At 45.6% G+C, this 19763-nt stretch overlaps 1 protein-coding gene across 2 annotated transcripts in view; it reads right to left on the bottom strand.

Moving 5' to 3' along the window:
- Window positions 1–8335: 8335 nt before the first annotated feature.
- Window positions 8336–19763, bottom strand: part of LOC148036537 (putative cyclic nucleotide-gated ion channel 20, chloroplastic) — a 176317-nt gene continuing 164889 nt past the window's right edge. For both annotated transcript variants that reach the window (XM_087678524.1, XM_087678525.1), the window contains 3 exons: window positions 16116–16362; window positions 15800–15956; window positions 8336–8525 (listed from right to left, as the gene is read on the bottom strand). In XM_087678524.1, coding sequence (XP_087534650.1) covers window positions 8402–8525; window positions 15800–15956; window positions 16116–16362 — 528 coding nt within the window. In that variant the 3' untranslated portion in view covers window positions 8336–8401. The remainder of the gene's footprint in view (window positions 8526–15799; window positions 15957–16115; window positions 16363–19763) is intronic.

Raw genomic sequence — 19763 nt, 5'->3', positions numbered from 1 at the left:
TAGCCTTAAGCATTAGCCAATGCAATCATTGTGCGTATGGTTTCCATCTTGGCAACAAGACTGAATGTTTCCCCATAATCAAGTCCGTACAGTTGAGCATATCCCTTAGCAACTAGCCTGGCTTTGTACCTTTCAATACTGCCATCCGACTTGCATTTGATCTTGTAGACCCATTTGAAGCCAATGATCTTTTTCCCTGTAGGTAGTGGCACAAGATCCCATGTTGCATTTTCAGCCAAGACATCAATTTCCTCATCCATAGCTATGCACCAATGCTCATCTTTCACTGCTTCAGCATATGTACCTAGTTCTTTAATCTCCATCACCTTTGTTATATAAGCATAGTGCTTCGGAGAGTAACCATTGTAAGTCAACCTGCAACAGGATACCCAACTCTCTGCGAGCGTCTAAGCTGTGGTGCACTGCTCGATTCCCCTCTCTCATGAGGCGGAATGTACCTGATGTGCCTCGTGCCAAGGGTATAGACAGTCAGAATGCCAAGCTCACTGTTTAAACTACTAGTAGAGTCATAGCCTGAAGTCATGATACTAGGTGTCATCAAACCAGATGCATCCTCAAAGGCATTTTCCTTCCCTTTGTTGTCCAATACATCATGTCTCCCCCTCACTGACATAATGTTGTCAGTGGATGGTGTTACAGTCCTCAATCTACCTGTCCAAGGAGACACATGAGAAGAAACATATGTCACTATAGGACCTGACAATGCAATACTCTGCTGCAAATCAACTGTAGACACCTGTGTAGAAGGCATATCAGATGGCATTGTAGTAGGTGATGCATACCAAGAGGCCATCTCATAAAAAATCACATCCCTGCTCATAAGTGTCTCACATGTAGAGGGATCATAGCATTTCTATGCCTTCTCCTGCGAATATCTAAGAAAGACACACTTATTTGCTTTAGAATCCAGCTTCCTCCTCTTCTCATCAGGGATATGTACATAAGCTATACAACCGAATACCTTCATGTGACTTACATCCGGCTTGTAGCCATACAGCCTCTGAAAAGGCGTCACATCATGAATACCTGTAGTGGGGGTCTTGTTAAGAATGTGCATGGCTGTCATAACAGCCTCTGCCCAATAATACAATGGCATACTTTTCTCATTCATCATTGTACGAGCAGCTTCCATCAACACCCCGTTCTTACGTCCAGCCACTCCATTCGGCTGTGGAGTATATCTGTATGTAAGATGCATGTGTATGCCATTTTCAGCCAAAAAAGTGTCAAAAGCATTTGACAAATACTCACCACCACTATCTGATCTCAAGCAAGAGATATAGCAGTCAAACTCTTTCTCTACCTACTTCTTAAACTGTTGAAAAATAGCCAACACTTCATCTTTTGCCTTCAGTATATACACCTAAGTATAGCGACTGTAATCATCAATAAATGTCACATAGTACCTGGAGCCTCCCATAGATGCATTATGGGCTGGCCCCCAGACATCAAAGTGCACTAACTGCAACGGACATGTGCTCTGCCTTACATGCTTGACGAATGGCAACCTAGACTTTACCAAACTGGTAAGCATTGTAGACATGACCAATGTCAGAATATGCAAACTTGGGTAAACCTGTAACAAGCTGTTTTTTCTAAATCATTTGCAACCTCTGCAAGTTAACATGCCCCACTCTCTCATGCCAAATTTCCAAAACTCTAGCAGTGCCAGAACCATGGGCAAACATAGCTGAATTCAACTCTGACAAAGTGGCATCAAGAGTAAACATCCTGCCATTCCTGTGACCGCAAGTAATCAACTTGCATCCATTGCCAAATTCTTTAATAAAGCACCCATGCTTATTGAACCTAACTTGCAAGTTCTGCTCAGTCATCTGGCCCACAGACAATAAGTTCTTTGTAATTGATGGGACATGCAGTACATCATGTAAGTGCTTCTTCCTGCCATCATGAATCACAAGAGGCACTTTGCCTTTATGCTCGATGCTATGCTGCATATCATCACCTATGCATGCATAGCCATTTCTCTCAGCTACCATGTCAATGAATCAACCACTATGAGGGGTCATGTGATTTGATGCCCCTAAATCAATGTACCACACTGCATCATCAGTGGATTTTTCAGCAGCCCTGTCTTTCACATACTGCATGGCAAACAATCTATCTCCTTAAGCTTCATCTGCCTGACTGGACGAAGCAAAGTGTCCATACTGTTTGCCCTTCTGATTGCCCTACTTTTTCCAGCAGTCCTTTGCAATATGACCATACTTTCCGCAGTAATGACAATCCGTATCCTTATTCCGATTGTCAGATGTGCACTGCTCCTTCCAGAACCATGGGCAAACATAGCTGAATTCAACTCTGGCAAAGTGGCATCAAGAGTAAACATCCTGCCATTCCTGTGACCGCAAGCAATCAACTTGCATCCATTGCCAAATTCTTCAATAAAGCACCCATGCTTATTGAACCTAACTTGCAAGTTCTGCTCAGTCATCTGGCCCACAGACAATAAGTTCTTTGTAATCGATGGGACATGCAGTACATCATGTAAGTGCTTCTTCTTGCCATCATGAATCACAAGAGGCACTTTGCCTTTATGCTCGATGCTATGTTGCATATCATCACCTGTGCATGCATAGCCATTTCTCTCAGCCACTCTTATCTCCTTAAGCTTCATCTGCCTGACTGGACGAAGCAAAGTGTCCATGCTGTTTGCCCTTCTGATTGCCCTACTTTTTCCAGCAGTCCTTTGCAATATGACCATACTTTCCGCAGTAATGACAATCCATATCCTTATTCGGATTGTCAGATGGGCACAGCTCATTCCAAGAGCCTCTACCACGAGAGCTAGATCTTCCCCTGCCTCTGAAGTTTTCACCTCCTCTTGCATTTGATCCCTGCTGGTTATTATTACCATAGGATGCATTTTGCTCGCCTCCTCTGCCAAAACCATAGCCTCTACCACGGTTGCCATGGCCACGTTGATTGGAATAAAAGACTGCATCCTTGCTTTTTATATTGCTAGAGTTTGTACCTAAGCCAAGTTTAACCTCCTCATGGATAAGCAACGCAACCAGCTCGTTGAAATCTGGCATTTTAACCCGCACAGACACAGAAGTATCAAAATACTTATACTCTGGACCCAAGCCATTCAAAGTCACAGCAACCATGTCTTCATCTTCAACCTGAGTACCAACAAATGCCATCTGATCCACAATGGTCTTGATCTCTGTCACATAGTCTTGTATAGACCTGCCCTTTCTCTCCATGTTGTTAAATTTCTGCTTTAACTGTATCTTCCTGGCACTTGTAGTGGTGCCATAGTACTTGATCAAAATGTCCCATGTATCCTTAGGAGAGCTGCAATTCATTATCTGCATTACCATGGGATCTGATATACATAGGGATAGCAAGTGCAAAACCTTGCGTGCTCTCTCCGTCGATGCTTGATAAGCTCGCAGCTGGATGCCTTTCACCTGTAGGCAGCTTGGGCTCAGCCTCAACTCCAGTCACTAGCTCCCAGTAGCCTTTCCCTATCAAGAAGTTCTCCATGCAGAACTTCCATATGGCATAATTGTTGCTGTCGAGCTTTTCCCCCACAATCTGGGTAATATTGTCTGTCCTCTCAGCATTTGCCATAGTGTAAACCTTGCCTGGCTATCTGCAAACCAAATCTTTTTGACATTTCAATTCAGCCTGCAACTATTTATGACAGTTTTCAGCACACATTCTGCTCAGACAAGCAGTGTTTCAGTCCAAAAACAATGGTGCATTCACCTCCTATCAGTTGACAATCACTTGGGTATTGCAGCCTGCATATATAGATTGCATTCACTGCATAACCAGCATGTAATCAAGTAGACTGTTCATGTACAGACAAGCAGTCGGTAAGCATCAAATGACAGTGACTAGCAGCTTCTCTTCCAGCCAAACAATAGAGTGTATGTGTCTCAAACAGCCCCAAGACATCTCAGACAGTTGCTATTACATGCAAGTATACATACATGTCCAACTAGGCACACTGCAGTGCATGTACATCATGTATGGAAGCTAAATATCCTTCCAACTAATAAAAACAGTCAATACCCTGCTATAACCAGCAGTACATCAGTCCAAACTTTGGGCATTTAATGCACACAGTATCCCACAACACACCTATAGCTCCAATTGCATGACTCAAGCCTTACGGGTACAAGTGAGTATCAAAATGCTTTAACCTTCAAGTGATAACTGTTATACATTCAATTTCAAATTTCAGCCTGTAATTTTCAGATCTGTAAATACATTCTAGAACTGAAGCTTTAATCCCTTTTGGTCATGTCCAAGTGTACATGGGTGTTGCAAAGACATTTACTAAGCATTCTTGATGATCATATGCATCATTCCAAAGGCATTTGTGGACCAAACAGTGCCCTGTAGTAGTGCTGGAAACTTCTGGACAGATTTCACCTGTTATTCCCTTCAAAATTTGAGCATTTGACACTCCAAACCCAAGCTCAAAAGCATGAGAGATAACACTAGTACCTTGCCAAGTATGGCTATGCTTCAAAAGAGTTCATTGTACATGTCAGATAGCTTCCAAACTTCAAGAGTATGTTTCCTTGAAAGTTTAGCAACAGGTCTGTCCCTGTTTTCAGATCCATACATAACCATGTAGCTCAAAAATGGGCTCAAGACAAAGCATCAATACCATGGGTTATTGCATACCCCTTGACAGGTGATTCATCAAGTAGTAGAGCACTATCCATCCTTCCTATGCCTTAGGTTAGACCAGCAGAGTGTAGGTAGCAGCCAGGCTCAAATACGTGATTTGTCTGAAGATATTTTACCTCAGACCTGCTGGTTGTGAAGATTAGCATCCACTTTATCATGCTTAAACAAGCTTCTCCAAGCTTTACATAGCATTGCTCCTCTTCCATGAGCGATAGAGTGCACCATTGGATGACTTAAGCTATCCAATCCTTCCCATAAAAAAACAAGCACAAAAATTCCAGCTCCACGTCTATATTCAGATGCTCATGATGAGCATGGATGACATCATACATAGGCTCTAATACATGTTCTTGGTCCCTTGAGCAACCCCCAACAAGCTCTCTAACAGTTCCAAAGACTCAAACTGAAATGCATACCTTTCACATGAGATCAATGGCAGCCTGCTTCTTCGAGAGACATACTTTGTCTTCAAGCTTCAGGGTCTACTCCACCAATGCCATCCTCCAGAGAGCCCATTCATGGCTCTAATACCATGATGAAAGTGAGAGAATGGTTGGAGCCAACAGTGCAGAGCAGAGAGCTCACACACATTTCTTCATTATCCATAACATGTAACTAAAGAGAGTACTTACAACCTAAGGTCACAACATGACCATTCACACCAAAGAGAGCTAAGCTAAACACCGACTTATTCAATGTCAGCATGTGTACAACTGGACATGCTAAGTGTCGGGTACAGTCATACCAAAGATAGAGAAGTCAAACTTGAAGTCTAACAGATTCCTCTAGTGAGAATAAGTTCTATTCATAATTGTGTTGATATGCCATGGATTCAAGCTTTGGAGAGGTTTTTGTGGACTAGTTTGAGAAGGATGCAAACATTCAAGAGATGCTTCTTGGGAAGATACTACAATCCGTGCAACATATGGTAGACCTTTATTGTGAAATAATTAATTTGCAGTGCACAAATTGTCCACTTTTCCATACTGTGGTTTTTTCCCATATAGAAACTTTCAAGAGATGATAGTGAGGCTCTAGGTTCCCATCCAACATGTTGATATAAATGATTGCAAGATTGAATTACATGTAGTTTAGCCATTTTAAAATGTGATGCAAATTTTTGGGACCAAGTATATCATCTTTTTGTATAAAAGGTTTCGTAAGCTCTTACTATACAAGGGAGGAGGTTCATATAACAAAAAGGATGTAAATGTCAAGAACTTTGAAAAGTGTACATATAAACAAAGTGAAGCTTAAATTGCTATCACTTACTATAGGGTGATGGGATTAGGTGTACTAGTGCAAACACGTAATATTAACGTTGCAAGCATATGCTTTTACAATGGTCATACTAGCATGGTAAAATGTCAATTGAAAATTACTTCCAATTGAATGAAGCAAAAAAGATTAATTTTCTAGATGTTAAAGTTTATGAAAGAGGACAATTTTCAGCTAACAAAACTATGCTCTTATTGTTTATTAAGAAAAGCTTGACCTAAAGGCAAGCATGCTCAAGGGCCTCTCTTGTTATTGTAATACCAAAATGCAAGCTGACTTTGCAGAGAGTTGAGATTGACAAGAAAGATAGCCCTTACAATGAATGCTCTTATTGTTTATTAAGAAAAGCTTGACCTAAAGGCAAGCATGCTCAAGGGCCTCTCTTATTATTGTTATACCAAAATGCAAGCGGGCATTGCAAAGAGTTGAGATTGACAAGAAAGATACCCTCACAATGAATGTTTTAGAATGACTGATTTGATAAGTCTTAAGTAGAGTACCTTGTAAGATAAGCCTCATAATGGATGTTTCAAAAATCGAGCCAACCTCCCTCCATAACATCACCTTGTGACTTTCTTTAGATTGCACTAATTTGTGATATTGGGTGCTCCCATGGTCATTGTTACTACCACATTGCCTATATAGGCATAGCTAGGTGTTTGCCATTACCTTATTTTTGGCCCTCTCCTGCTCCCTTATAAATCCTCCAACACCTCTCCTTGCCATCCTCTCCATCACAACCACCACCTCCTTTCTAACACCATCTATCTCATCTTGCAAAGATCCACCCAACATACTCGTGGTTTTCTAAAAAGAACTTCACAAAACACGTCCCATTTGTATTACATTTTGCCCACACCCACAAACACTTGCATTTGTGCTCCTTAACATCTCAAATAGGTCACCCTAGCCAGCGTTTACTCTTGGATTGAAGGTATGCGATCTCTATGCACCTTTTTCTCTTGCAAAATAGGAATGTTGTTACCTTCAATCCAAGAGTGAACGTTCAATCTGTTGAGGTAGGGTAAGGATTAGCAGTCGTTTAGAGCCAGGCATGGGCCAGGGTAGAGCAATACAGAATCGTTTAGGAAAACCTTTTCGCAAATTGTACAGAGCTGATGCCCCAGCCAGATCTCTATGAGGTTGTCGATGTGCAGTTGGCTTGCAGAAATGAGGGGGGACGTCAATTCTGCAGATTTGCAACAATTGACGAGAGGCTCTTTGAATCACTGTCTATCTTGGGTAGCTTTTTCTGGCTCTCTACGAAGTTGCTGGTGCTATTTCCACCTGCTATATGAGGCTTAGGTGAGGGACACCATTATGGTTTGTGTGTGCCATAGTTAATTTAGAGGTCGCATCATGCGAGTGCTGCATCCCTTTGAGAGAGAGAGAGAGAGAGAGAGAGAGAGCTCGTATATATGAAACTCTTCCAGGGCTCTGCGGCTCCCTCATTCACCTTCTGCACTGGCTTTCTTCAGCAGGACTCAAGCACTGACAAGCACTACGCTGGCAGTTCACAATAGAAGGGACCTGCTCCACATTGTAGACTGCTAGGTGCCAGCAACTGTATATCATTGTTTCGTGCCAGGCCCACCCGAAAAGCATTAGTTGTACTTTGGGGAAGTAGCCCTTTTGTTCCATCACTGCTTGTAAATCCTATTACTAATTTTTGTTACAACCATTGCTAGGCACTATTTCCCCTAAACAAAATCAGAGTACACCAAGGAGTTCACGTCGGGCATTGAATGCATGCTAGCATATCTAGCTGCATGAGGTGACGTGTGAGCTGCCTGCATCTGTCTACAGTTCAAGGAACTATCTGCAAACTGCACGCTCGAGACACTGCAAATTAAGAATTTTTATCTCTCAAACTAATGATCCACACACCATCTGCCAGCACATCCCTGCCAATGGTCATGTTAGTTGCATGCACGCATGCATAAGGATGCTCATGTCCACATTCACACCCACTCGTGCAGCATATCACACTGCACATCAACACTGAAACTTATCCATACATTGACACCACAGCGAGAATCTTGTATGTGAGACATTGACTGAAAAGTTCTTGACACTCTTAAAAGCATTTAAGAAGATGGTATGCATGCACAAGCCCATCTGATATGGAGGTCCGTCATACTCTATACATTTCACTTCAGCGTTTTACAATCACTTTGACAGGGAGAAACTTTACATTCTCTTTGAAAATGGTCTGCATTCATCATACAGCTATTTTCTTCTCCCTACAAGTGGCACTTTGAGCTTCACTGCTGCAGAATTGTGAATGACGCTTGAAGCAATCTTCAAGCCCATGTGGGTAAACCCTTTCCATATTACAGGGTGAAACCTCTTGGAGACTTGCTCTCGTGAGAAAAACAAAAACTAGATCAAGATTTCTCTGTCCATAAAATGCCATAAAGGATGATAGTCAGTTGACACTTCCATTTGAGTGCCCATAACTGCTGCTGTTAGCAACCCTCTTTGTGTTTCGAGATCTCCAGGCTGCTTGAATGCGACGTGCTGCCCATGTCTTCAAATATGGAGACTCGTATCTGTCATACAACATAGTGGACAGGGAAATTCTTCATATCATCAGCTTACACATTACTAAAACACACATGCACATCTTGCCCCTCTTCTGAAGACTCATGTGTTAGACAATGTAGTGGATGAGGTAATTCTTCATACCAACAGCTTACACAGGACTAAAATACTGCACAGATGCATGAGAATATTCCCTACAGCAAAATTTTGCACACGACCTCCCTCCATAGCCATCTAGGTTTCGAAGTGGTTAATACAGCTCCACACACACACCTGCAACCCACCCAACCAACCAAACACAGCTCCTCATTTTGATGAAAGCACTGCATTTAGAGGCAGCCCTTTGGGACGGCGGAGGGAGGGGCGGAGTGGGGGGGGGGGGGGGAAGCGGGGGGCATAGAGAGAGAGGAATGAAATGATATGTTATATGAGACCATGAGTTACAATCAACTGTATGATGATACAACTGTATGAAAAGAACAGTAAATGTAAATGTAAACAAACAGTAGAAGAAAGCTAAAAGCTATAAGTAAAGAAGAGAACTCTAGCTGATTAAGAGAGCTCTATCTGATACAATCTCATGGGGGTATAGAGGGCCTATAGCCCAAGAAATAATCTCTTGTATCCACCGTATGGAGGTGCTGTTGGCGTCTCGATTGGCGTCCAGGATGTCTGGACCAGCCGAGTTGGACAGCTCAATCAATCAATATCCCTCATTTATGGTAGACTGTGGTGGTGTCATGGCTGCCCCTCCAGCATGAGGAAGCTATGATAATGGATTGAGAGAAGGTTGTTTTGATCATGAGAGCTGATTTGAGCTTGTGGGATAAGACACAGTCTAGTTTGCTTTTTCTTATGGTCAAGGAGAGAAGGTTGTAAGCTTCAATGCACGATATACGAGAGAGAAGCACTTCAAAGACATTGATGATGATCAAAGGGGAAAAAGTCATGGTCACTTCTGTGTGTGTGTGTCTGCCTCGACGTCTAGCGTCTGCCCCTCCTGTCGAAGCTGCCCCGCCTGACGCCTGCCCCGCCTGACGTCCGCCCTGACTGACGCCTGCCCCGCCTGTCGTCCGCCCTGCCTGACATCTGCTCCGCCTGTCGTCCGCCCTGCCTGACATCTGCCCCTCCTGTCGAACGCTGCCCCGCCTGACGTCTGCCCTGCCTGACGACCGCCCTGCCTGACACCTGCCCCGCCTGACGTCCGCCCTGACTGACGCCTGCCCCGCCTGTCGTCCGCCCTGCCTGACATCTGCTCCGCCTGTGGTAGACTTCTCTGTGTCAGCGTGCGGGGCTGCCGCAGCCACATTTACGCCTCCCCCGTGTTTCTCCTGTTACCCGGCACCCCGGGTCATCTGCGCGTGTCTGCCCGGTTCTCCGTTGTAGTCCTGTTGCTGCAGCCGGGTGGTGCGCCCCCTGATCTGTACACAGGGGGGGGGAGAGAGAGAGAGAGAGAGACGCCTGAACGAGTGCACGCCTGTTCGCCTGTGGTCCCCTGCTTTTCGTCCGCGGGCAGAGCTAAGGAAGCAGTATGGCTGGCCTGGATATGGATTTTCTAGACCGGACGGTGGCAGCCCTTGGCCCTGATTCCGATACAGAGGAGCCGGAGGATATGGTGCCCTGCACGGAGGAGATGCCTCCGGGTTCTGAACTGCCGCCTGCGGGCAAACGCTCCAAGCATACTTCTGACGAGCCAATGGGTCCTCAGGAACGTTCCTATGCGTAGGTTGCCTCTGATCCGGTGGATTCGCAGGAGATTGACTGGGAGCATTTGCTGGACTTTGCCAATACTCTGCTTGGCGATTATGTCCAGCACAACAATGAAACTTTTTCTGACGCGGGAACTGATGATGTGTTGGAAGCCACGGTGGACCCGAAATCAGTCTTGCGGTCCTTCTCGGTGTTTTATGACCGTGCAGTTATACTTTTCTTCACGGGCAGGATCCCAGTGCTTTCACATATTCGCCAGTGGATGCACCATTTATTGCAAGGGGAGTGTGTTGAGGAGATCTTCCTTGGACCTCGCGGCTTTTATGAGGTGCTGTTGAAATCGGAAACACATCGAGCTGAGCTCCTGTCCAAGCTGCCATTATTCTTTGATCGCCGCTTGGTCCATGTTGTACCATGGCGCCCTATGGGCGATTTCCAGCGTCTGCTTCAACGAGAATGCCCGGTATGGGTGGAAGTGGAAAATTGTCCGACGGTTTATTGGCCATTGTTGAAGGATGCGATGGCCGTTGTGGGAACAGTGCTGGTGCCCCCAAGCCTCAAGGCTATGAATCGAAATCGTTTATGCATGTTATGGGACACAGCCAGGAAAAGGCCTGCGTGGCTTCGCCTCAATTGTTCTGGCATGCATCCTTTGCATTTTCGCTTAAAATGGGGCAACTTTGCAGGCCACTGCTTATCATATGGTAAATTGGGGCATTTCATGGCTGAATGCCCTGAAAGGCAACCGTCTTCCGAGGATGTGCAGGTTGTGCTGCCTAAGGATGACATGGTGCTTGATGCCCCGACACAGGAGGCCCTTCAGCCACCAAATGTCGTGGATAAAGGCAAACAACCGGTCCTGGGTTTGGATTCTCGTAGCACTGATTGGATTGAGGCACGTCAAAAAAAAGGTAAAAGGTTGGATGCAGGCCTGGCGGATCCTGGGCCTACTATTTCACAGGATTCCGTGCGCACGTATATGCGCAGGAAAGAAATGTTCACTTCACAGCCGGCTGCTCGTACTATGGCCCCGTCTGGCCCCCGTAATCAGTCTACAAGGAAAGCCTATACAGACGGCCCCAAGGGCCCACCTGCTAAGCTGGCGTTTGATACAAAAAGTAATGTGATTACACCCTAGGATCGGCGTTATCCCCGCCCCACTCCTAAGGCAGTGGATGTTCCTTCTACCTCTAAAGCAGGTCGCCAGAATTCGTTTGCAGTATTGGCTGATTTTCTGGATGAGGGCGTCCTAGATGCTCTCGCGGAAAAGGTGAAAGCGAGGCAACAGGCGCCTCGTTCCTGACTCCCTTGTTTGAAGATATATGAAGATAGCCACGTGGAATGTGCGAGGCATTTGCTCTCGCCATAAGCAACATGCCATGTGGACTATCTTGCATGAGAACCAGTGGGATGTATTGTGTGCAGTTGAGCACAAAAGTCACGCTGAAGCAGGGAAAATTGTGGATTGTCATGGCTTCCGTCTGTTTTATGCAGGGACACATGCTACGCACTATTCGGGCGTGCTGATGATTGTCCATGAGAAATACCAGCCTGTTCTTGTAAAAAATGATGTGCAGGGCCGCTTTCTGGTAATCGAAGTCTTATTTGAAGGAGAGATTTTATGGTTGCTGGGCCTCTATGCTCCGAATGATCCCGCATCCCGACGGAATCTTTGGTCGACTTTGCAGGGCTCCATATCACTTGGCCGAAGGGGGTTTTTGATGGGAGTTTTTTGCTTTGCGCGTGCTTAAGCAAGATCTTTGGTCGTGGCTTCACCCTTCTTTTTCAGGCTTTACTTTCCATTCCGCACAATATGCAACTACTTGGTCGCGGTTGGACCGAATGTATATCATGCAAGGGGATGATTTTCTGCCCGAGATGCTGGAAATGAAGGTCTTGCAGCAATATGCGTTGTCGGACCATTTCCCCCTCCAGCTTGAGATGCGGGCACAATCTATTGCACCTTTTATGCAGTTGCTGGATAGGCTCCCTTTACGTTTCAACTCCTCTTATTTAAAGCATCCCATTTTTCAGGGCTATATGCAGCAATTGATTGAGAGGTTCTTATTGGACTTCGCCTCTGACGGCCTGGCTGCATTTCCCGGCTGCTCTCTAATGTGCAGCGGGTTGCTCGGCAGTATGGGATTCATCATGCCTCTCTTTGCCGGTGACGTCGACATGTAGCAGAGGACTTACTGGCTTTGGTCCGTTCCTTGCTCGTGGAAAGACGTTTGGCCCATCTTATTCAAGTCTTTCAGTTGAAATCTTATCAGCAAGCCAAGCTGCATAACTTGACTGACACATTGCAAGATAGTGCCTGCCAGTCTCATAAGTTCTTTCGCGCCTTGCATGCTTCTCCGGCTCGCGAAAATATGACTTGACTCCAGGATTCGGAAGGTCGCATGGTCACTGATCCGCAGACCATTGTCACTATGTGCAGAAATTATTTTATGGAACTTCTGGGTTCTTCTCCCTCGCCTTCTAGCCAGGTTACGCATGCCCGCTCGGTCTTCTATCATCTGGTCCGCCAGCAGGTTCCACTTGATATGCAAGCCACTTTGGAGGCGGATATTTGCGAGGAGGAGGTTATGGATGTTTTGTTGCACCTGTCGCGGGATAAAAGTCCTGGTTGGGATGGTCTCACTCATGAATTCTTTGAAAACTCGGCCACGCAGTTGGTGAAGCCATTGGCGGTCATGTGTCAGCAGGTTTGGGAAACAGGGGTCATGCCTTCCTCATGGAAACAAGGCCTTATCAAACTGATTCCCAAGGTCCCTTCGCCGTCAAAGCTGCAACATTGGAGACCAATTTCTTTGATGGGCTCCATGTATAAAATCTTCTCCAAAGTGCTGGCGAATCGGCTTCACAAGCACCTTCCAGCTATTGTGCATCCTCTCCAATACGGTTTCATCAAGGGCCGCAACATTCTGCATAATATCTTGAATGTGCAAATGGCTATTGACTATGCGCGGCACTCCAGTCAGGAAGTGGTATTGATTCAATTGGACTTGGAAAAGGCGTTTGACTATGTGGACTGGTCTTTCATTGCAGATCTCATGTCTGCTATGGGCTTTGGTACCCGGATGTCCCGATTGATCTACACCATTAGTGCTACGGCTTCTTCAAGAGTTATGCTCAATGGTGGGGTTACAGAGCCATTTGTCCTTGCACGCTCGGTCAGACAGGGTTGCCCTTTGAGTCCTCTCTTCTTTGCCCTGGCGACTCACCCGGTCCTTTCAATGTTATCCTCAATGGCGGCTTCTGCTCAGCTGGTAGGATTGTCTCTTCCTTTGGGGCAGCACTTCATTAGCCAATCTTTGGCTGATGACACCTTTATGATTTTGCGGGCAGACAGGGACAACATTCGAAAGGCATTAGATGTTTGGACGCTCTTTGGTGAGGCCTCTGGTCTTCGCATCAATGGCTTTAAGTCGGCCATTCTCAGTTGCACGGAGCCTGATTTACAGTCATTAGGCTGCCAGGGCCAGGTGGTTTCCCGTGGATCCATTGTCAGGCATCTTGGATACCCGTTGGGAGTGGATGTACGGCCAAAGGACCTACTGGAGTGAATTTCACAAAAACTGGCGGCGAAGTTTATGTATTGGAAGTCGCAAGCGTGGCCTTTCCATGTGCGCCTTAAAGTGGCTCAGACAATTATACTACCAATGCTAACTTATTTCCTGCCATTGCTGCCGTGGACGCCTACTACTTTGAAGGCTCTCACTCATCCCATTCGTTTCATGCTATGGAAGAAGGATTCCCTGCAGGCAGGCATTTCATGGATTTCATGGTCCCATACATGCACCCCTAAACGCATGGGTGGTAGCGCTATTTTGGATGCAGAAACTCATATGCTGGCTCTTCATTGGTCTCTTTTTCGTGCCATGTGTGTGGATCATCACCCGTAGACCATCATAGCCCGTTATTTTCTTGAGGACAGCGGGCTACGCCATGGTAACACACGGCTTCGGGCCTCTTGGTGGCATGTCCTTAATGCTGACTCTCGATTTTCCAGTCCCGCTTCTTCTTTGTTACTGCACTTGGTCGACTCTTGGAAAGTGGTGCTCCAAAAGGCCCGTTGGCATCCAGTAGGGGACCGCTTGCAGACTAACTCCTTTCAGCTGGAATTGTTGGCAGTATCCCGATTACTTTCATGGGAAGACAAACATCAGCTCAGACCGAGATTTAACCGCATGGCCCGTTTAGGTGTGACGTCGATTGCGGATGCTACCCTTGCCACTCGCAATGTCCTCGCATCGTTTCGGACTGCTAGGAGACTCTTCAGGATCCCGCGCGGATACCGTGGTTTATGGGAAAAGCTTTTGTTGGAGCTTCAGGGTAGGCAACCCTTTCCTGCCCTGGCTCTGGATCGTCCTTGGCAGGACTGGGACCTTGCAGGCCGGTTGAGTCTGGAAAAGGCCTCTACTAATCAGGTGTATCATCTTCTCATTCAAGATCACCAATGGCTGGGTGTGAAAGCTAATATTGTTTGGGGACTGCGGAAATCGATGTCATGGTGGCAAGCGACGCTGATGGAGGGCTGGCGGAATAAGGCACCTTTCAAATGCAAAGTCTTTCTCTGGCGGGTAATGATTGGTGGTCTTCCTCTTGCCTCGGCCCTTTCCAAGCGTCGAATCTCGAATGGCAATTGTTTCTTCTGTACCACTACTGCGGAATCGGCCCGACATCGTTTTCTTTCTTGCCCGCTTGCCAAGAATATCTGGTTACTCTTGTCGCAAATCTGGCGCGCGGTGGTGGGGTCCTCACTAACTCCTTTCGATTGGGTTTTTGTACGTCCAAAGTACCCCACACCGCCACAGTTACATATGCAGATCTTATTTCACTTTTTCAGATACTGGGAATGCTGGCACATTTGGACAACGCGCAATGCTTTTCTCTTTGATTCGGCCTCTAATGTACCGAGACATATTGCCAAGCTTAAAGGCATCTTGCATTGGCAGCTAGATCTCATTCGACACTCCGACTTGCTCCCTCGGGAGGATTTGCATCCCTGGCATATGGCAATTACCTCTGGGTCGTTGCCATGATTGGTGTAACCTTTTTAGTGCATTAGTACGGGGATTTCCCACACGTTGGCCTAGGGCCCTCGTGTCTCTTGTAATCATGTAATCATGTAATCTTGTACCTTTTTTCGTAATTAATACAATTACCTTTTACGGAAAAAAAAGAGAGAGAGTTAAGAAAGAGAGAAGGTCTAGAAGTCGAAACTCCAACCCCCCACCCCCCCAAAAAAAAACTAATAATATATAATATATATTATATATTTTAGATATAAATTATAGATAGATGTAGATTAAGGTAACGACAACCAATGAAAATTTCACAGAACTACATGCATCCCCACTTTGCCCCCTTCACTAGGCCTTCAAGGTTTCAAAGACATAAATGCAAGACTGTGTCCCTGAGTCTCAGTGACAAGTCATTAATAAAATACACCCTCTCAGCTCCACAACCCACAGCCCTGTAAAGCGCCTAAACACGGGAATCAACCAAGATACACTGAAATCTCTGCAGAAAGCACTTTCCTATTCCAATCACTTTCGATAACTACCTGATGGCTCCTTGGATTCGCGAATTTCTCAAGTTTCGATTGAAATAGTTGACGACAAACTCCAGGTCTTTTGCATGTAAGGAGAATGCTTCAACATTAGTGATGCACTCAACAGACCTGGTTGAGAAGACTGTCCACTTCAAAGAACGTCTGCTCTCTGCAAACAAATTAAATGGCAACTTGACAATGTTAGTGCAGTCGCTCATTACAACTTAACAGGATGACGCCCAGCAAAGTGTTGATAATTCCTACTATGAGCTTAACAAAATGAAGAAATAGGACAAACTAGGATAACTTTACAATGCATAGTTCTCACCGACTGGTATTGCAGCATATTTCAAACACTTTATTAGCAGCTCTTCTCCACAAAAGTCGCCACTTCCGAGGTTTTGTGTACTACCATCATCACCAATACTTCTCAATTGTCCCCGGAGAATGAACAGCATTTGCTCAATTGGATACTTTGGTTGCAAGAGGACGCTCTTTCCGATGTAGAATTTCTGCTGCAAGCGCTCACAAATAGCATCTAGAACATCCGGATCCATCACTTGAAACATTCGCACCTGCAACAATTTACAAAGAATGATGCAAAATGCTGGTGATAGGCATTGCTTTTTCGTTTCCCCTTTTTAATAGTAGAGATGAACTGAGAATGATAAAGTAAATGATCATTAAACAATCACGAAATACAATTGTGTGCACAAAATTTCCAATCAGACCTTTTCAGATTTCAATAAATTAGAAATCTTAAATGAGCGTCAATGAAGATAATCAAAACTCAAGAAATACAGAAGGTGTCAAAACAGGTTAGTATAGACCACACGGGCAGGCTAGAATCTTTTGTAGGACGGGGTAACTGGCGTAACACTAGCTCAAGTCATCTTGTTTGTATGAGCTCCATATAATTACTGAAGCCAGAGAAGCTTGCAATCAAAGAGCTCATCAGAAATCTATAAATGGATCTGAAAACAGTAAGCACACATATCAAGCCAGACAGCCAGCTACGACTACATCTTAAAATACCCACCTTTGGCAAATGTAGTAGCAAACATATTAGAGGGATTCTGATTTGGTGGACTGTATATAGCAGACTTGCGCAGCATTTGTTGCAAAATATGATAAAGAGGATAGCGATAAGGTCTGCTAAGGTAGCACTAGACTGAGGAAGATTGACTGAACGCACCTGACCTGACACAACCTGCTGACATTCTGAACGTGAAGCTGACCAGAAGCGACCTGCTGAATAGGATGCCTTGCTGACTCCCACCACACCTGCCTGCCATGCCATCCCTTCCACACATTCATCGACTCCTGCCATACCTGCCTACCATGTCAGCCTGCCTCAGCATCCCTTCCCAGCCTCTTGCTCACCTCTAACCCTTTTTTCCTGCCTGTCAGCCTGGCAGTCAGCACCTCCTACAGAAGGAGAAAACTTGATTCACGCAACAGTAGGCAGTCCCTCTTCTACCTTTCAGGACTCTTGTGCAGTCCCCCACAGCTCCCATGGCCAATACCATCTCATAGACCAGGTTTGATCCTCATGCAGAGCTAACGATTAGAGACAGTGTGGCAGCCTTGAAGGCATCATCTCTGCCTTGCCAATTGGTGGGTAACAAACCACCAATGCATGCAATGAAAGACAAGACACAGGCAGCTCTCATAGGCACCCCTCCAAGAGTTACACAAGTTACCCCATTAGGAAAGGAGAACTTCATGGTGGGCTTTAGCACACCTGAGCGATTTGCATCAGCTCTTGCCACTAGCCCATTAGATGTTTGGACTGCAATTGCCTAAGATGGATTGAGGACAAGGATTACTCCACGCTTACAGATGGCATAGCTATCACTGTCCATTTTCCTGGCCATGATAAGTACCTTCTTGCCTCATGTAGCCCATATTGGCAGAGCTTTTGGGCATGTGGTCTAGTGGGACAGGACCTTCGCAGATGCTTGGCACCCATCAATCAAGGTTGTGGCCCCTACTTCTGCACTGGGCTCCCTTCCTTGAGCCATCAAGATTCCATCACTGCACAGAGGTTCATCCTCTAAACAGTATACTATGTTGGCCTCCCATAACAGTGCTTCACCTTGTAGCAAACTGTCCCAAGGTGCAACAGAGATTGTCCCAAGATGCAGCATAGGAGAGACTACTAATCATTGCAACTCCTTTTAGGGTGAGGGGGGATACCTTGTGGCAGACTATCCCAAGATGCAGGAAAGAGACAGACTACTAGGCCTCCCCTGTACTCCTTTCTGTTACAAAGACTTGGAGAAAGATGGGGACAGACAATGCAGAGTTGTTAGGGATCTCAGGCCTCCTGCATACAAGGGCCTATTTGCACCACCCGAGGTGGCAGAGGAAATTGTGCCTAACCCCCCTCTCAGCAGGTTCTAGTAGCTGAGGCCTCCACTGAGCAGTCTGTATCTCAGGTCCTTTGCAGTCAGCAAGAGGGGGAGATTCCTCTCATGGTGGATTTGATCACAAACATACCCATACTCATCACAGGGAGGGAGAGAGGGAGGAAGAGTTTGGCACAGATTCACATGATTCCCTACACTCCATTGAGTTCCCCTCTCTTGATGAGGTTGCAGCAATGAGATAGGACAGAGTATACACTAGGTGGCAGAAGAGACAAGTATGGGCTGTGGGCCACACTGGTCTGAGAGACTTCAATGATTTCCATGAGGATTATCTCATGGAAGATTCGAGGCTTTGGTGGAAGACTGTTCTGTTAGGGATGTAGCCTCATGAGATAGGATCTCAATAGAGCATTGGTTGGAGGATCAGTGGATTTCCTTATGCTACAGAAGCATCACCTCTCAGAAGAGAGGATTTTCCAATGCAATGAAAAGCTGTTGCTAGGATAGAGTTTCACATACTAGGCGCTTGCTGTGGGGGCCTAAGAGATATAGACAAGATTTGCATTTGTGTCAGTAAGCATTGGCTTTACACAATTCAGGATTGGGGCATCCTAGTAGCACGGAGGGCTGTTTGGGTGTCTGTGAAAGTAGAGGCAGCACTAATAGGTCTGCTAGTTATATATACCCCCTAACAGTCAAAGGGAGGGAAACTTTTATTTCACGTTGATCATTGGATTGTAGAAGGGGATTTTCACACAGAGAAGACCTTGGATGATAGAAGGGGCAGATGCATAGACATTAACAGAGGAGAGCAGGCAACTTGGGAGGATCTTGTCCTCCACATTAGGGGAGAGGACCCTTGGTTCATGGTTGACTTTGGAAGATCTATACGTCCTCTCCAATTTTCCAAACAAGATAGGACAGTTGGGGCTAGGATCTTCTCCTGATTGAACAGATTTTATGTAGATGACTCGGGCTATGATAGAGGGGGTTTATTGTTGAGAGAAAGAGAGAGAGATGGATGTCTTTTGAGGCCGAAATCGACCTATGAGATAAAACCATGTACAATGTTGATCATCACTAGACATCAAAGTGTGATGTGCACGTATTGTGAAAAGAAGCTAAGGTGATGTACAAGACAAAATAATGCCCATGTAGTGATAAAACAGGAGGATCAAGCAATACATGTCCAGCTGTGTGGCGGAATGATACACAGATATCTAGCTCCACCTAGTCAGGATCGGTTGGTATAGTATGTCATACATCCTTGACGAAATAGTACGTGGGGATAGTATCTAGCCTAATCCCTCAACTCTTCACATGTTGCTCATGTCAGTGGCAGATCTCCCTAGTGTAGCATTTGTGTCTGGTACCCCTATATCCGTGATTAGCATGCTGCTCAGATCTCCTCAACTCTCTAGGATATCACCCCTCTCTGTGTAGTGTGTGTAGTCATTGATTGGAAGAAATCCTGGCGTCCCCCTCTTTGTACGATGCCTGCCTATAGTAATGATGTGCGGAGCCTCTGAATGTCAACTAGGAACTGGCCCAAGCAGCACTAGTTTGGGGACTCCATGAGTACTATGAGAGAGGTGTCTCCTCTG

Source organism: Lygodium microphyllum, chromosome 5 (assembly GCF_053477565.2).
Source record: "Lygodium microphyllum isolate KBCC chromosome 5, Lygodium_microphyllum_v1.1.10, whole genome shotgun sequence".
Lineage (NCBI taxonomy): Eukaryota > Viridiplantae > Streptophyta > Polypodiopsida > Schizaeales > Lygodiaceae > Lygodium > Lygodium microphyllum.
This window is presented reverse-complemented; position numbering and strand designations above follow the sequence as displayed.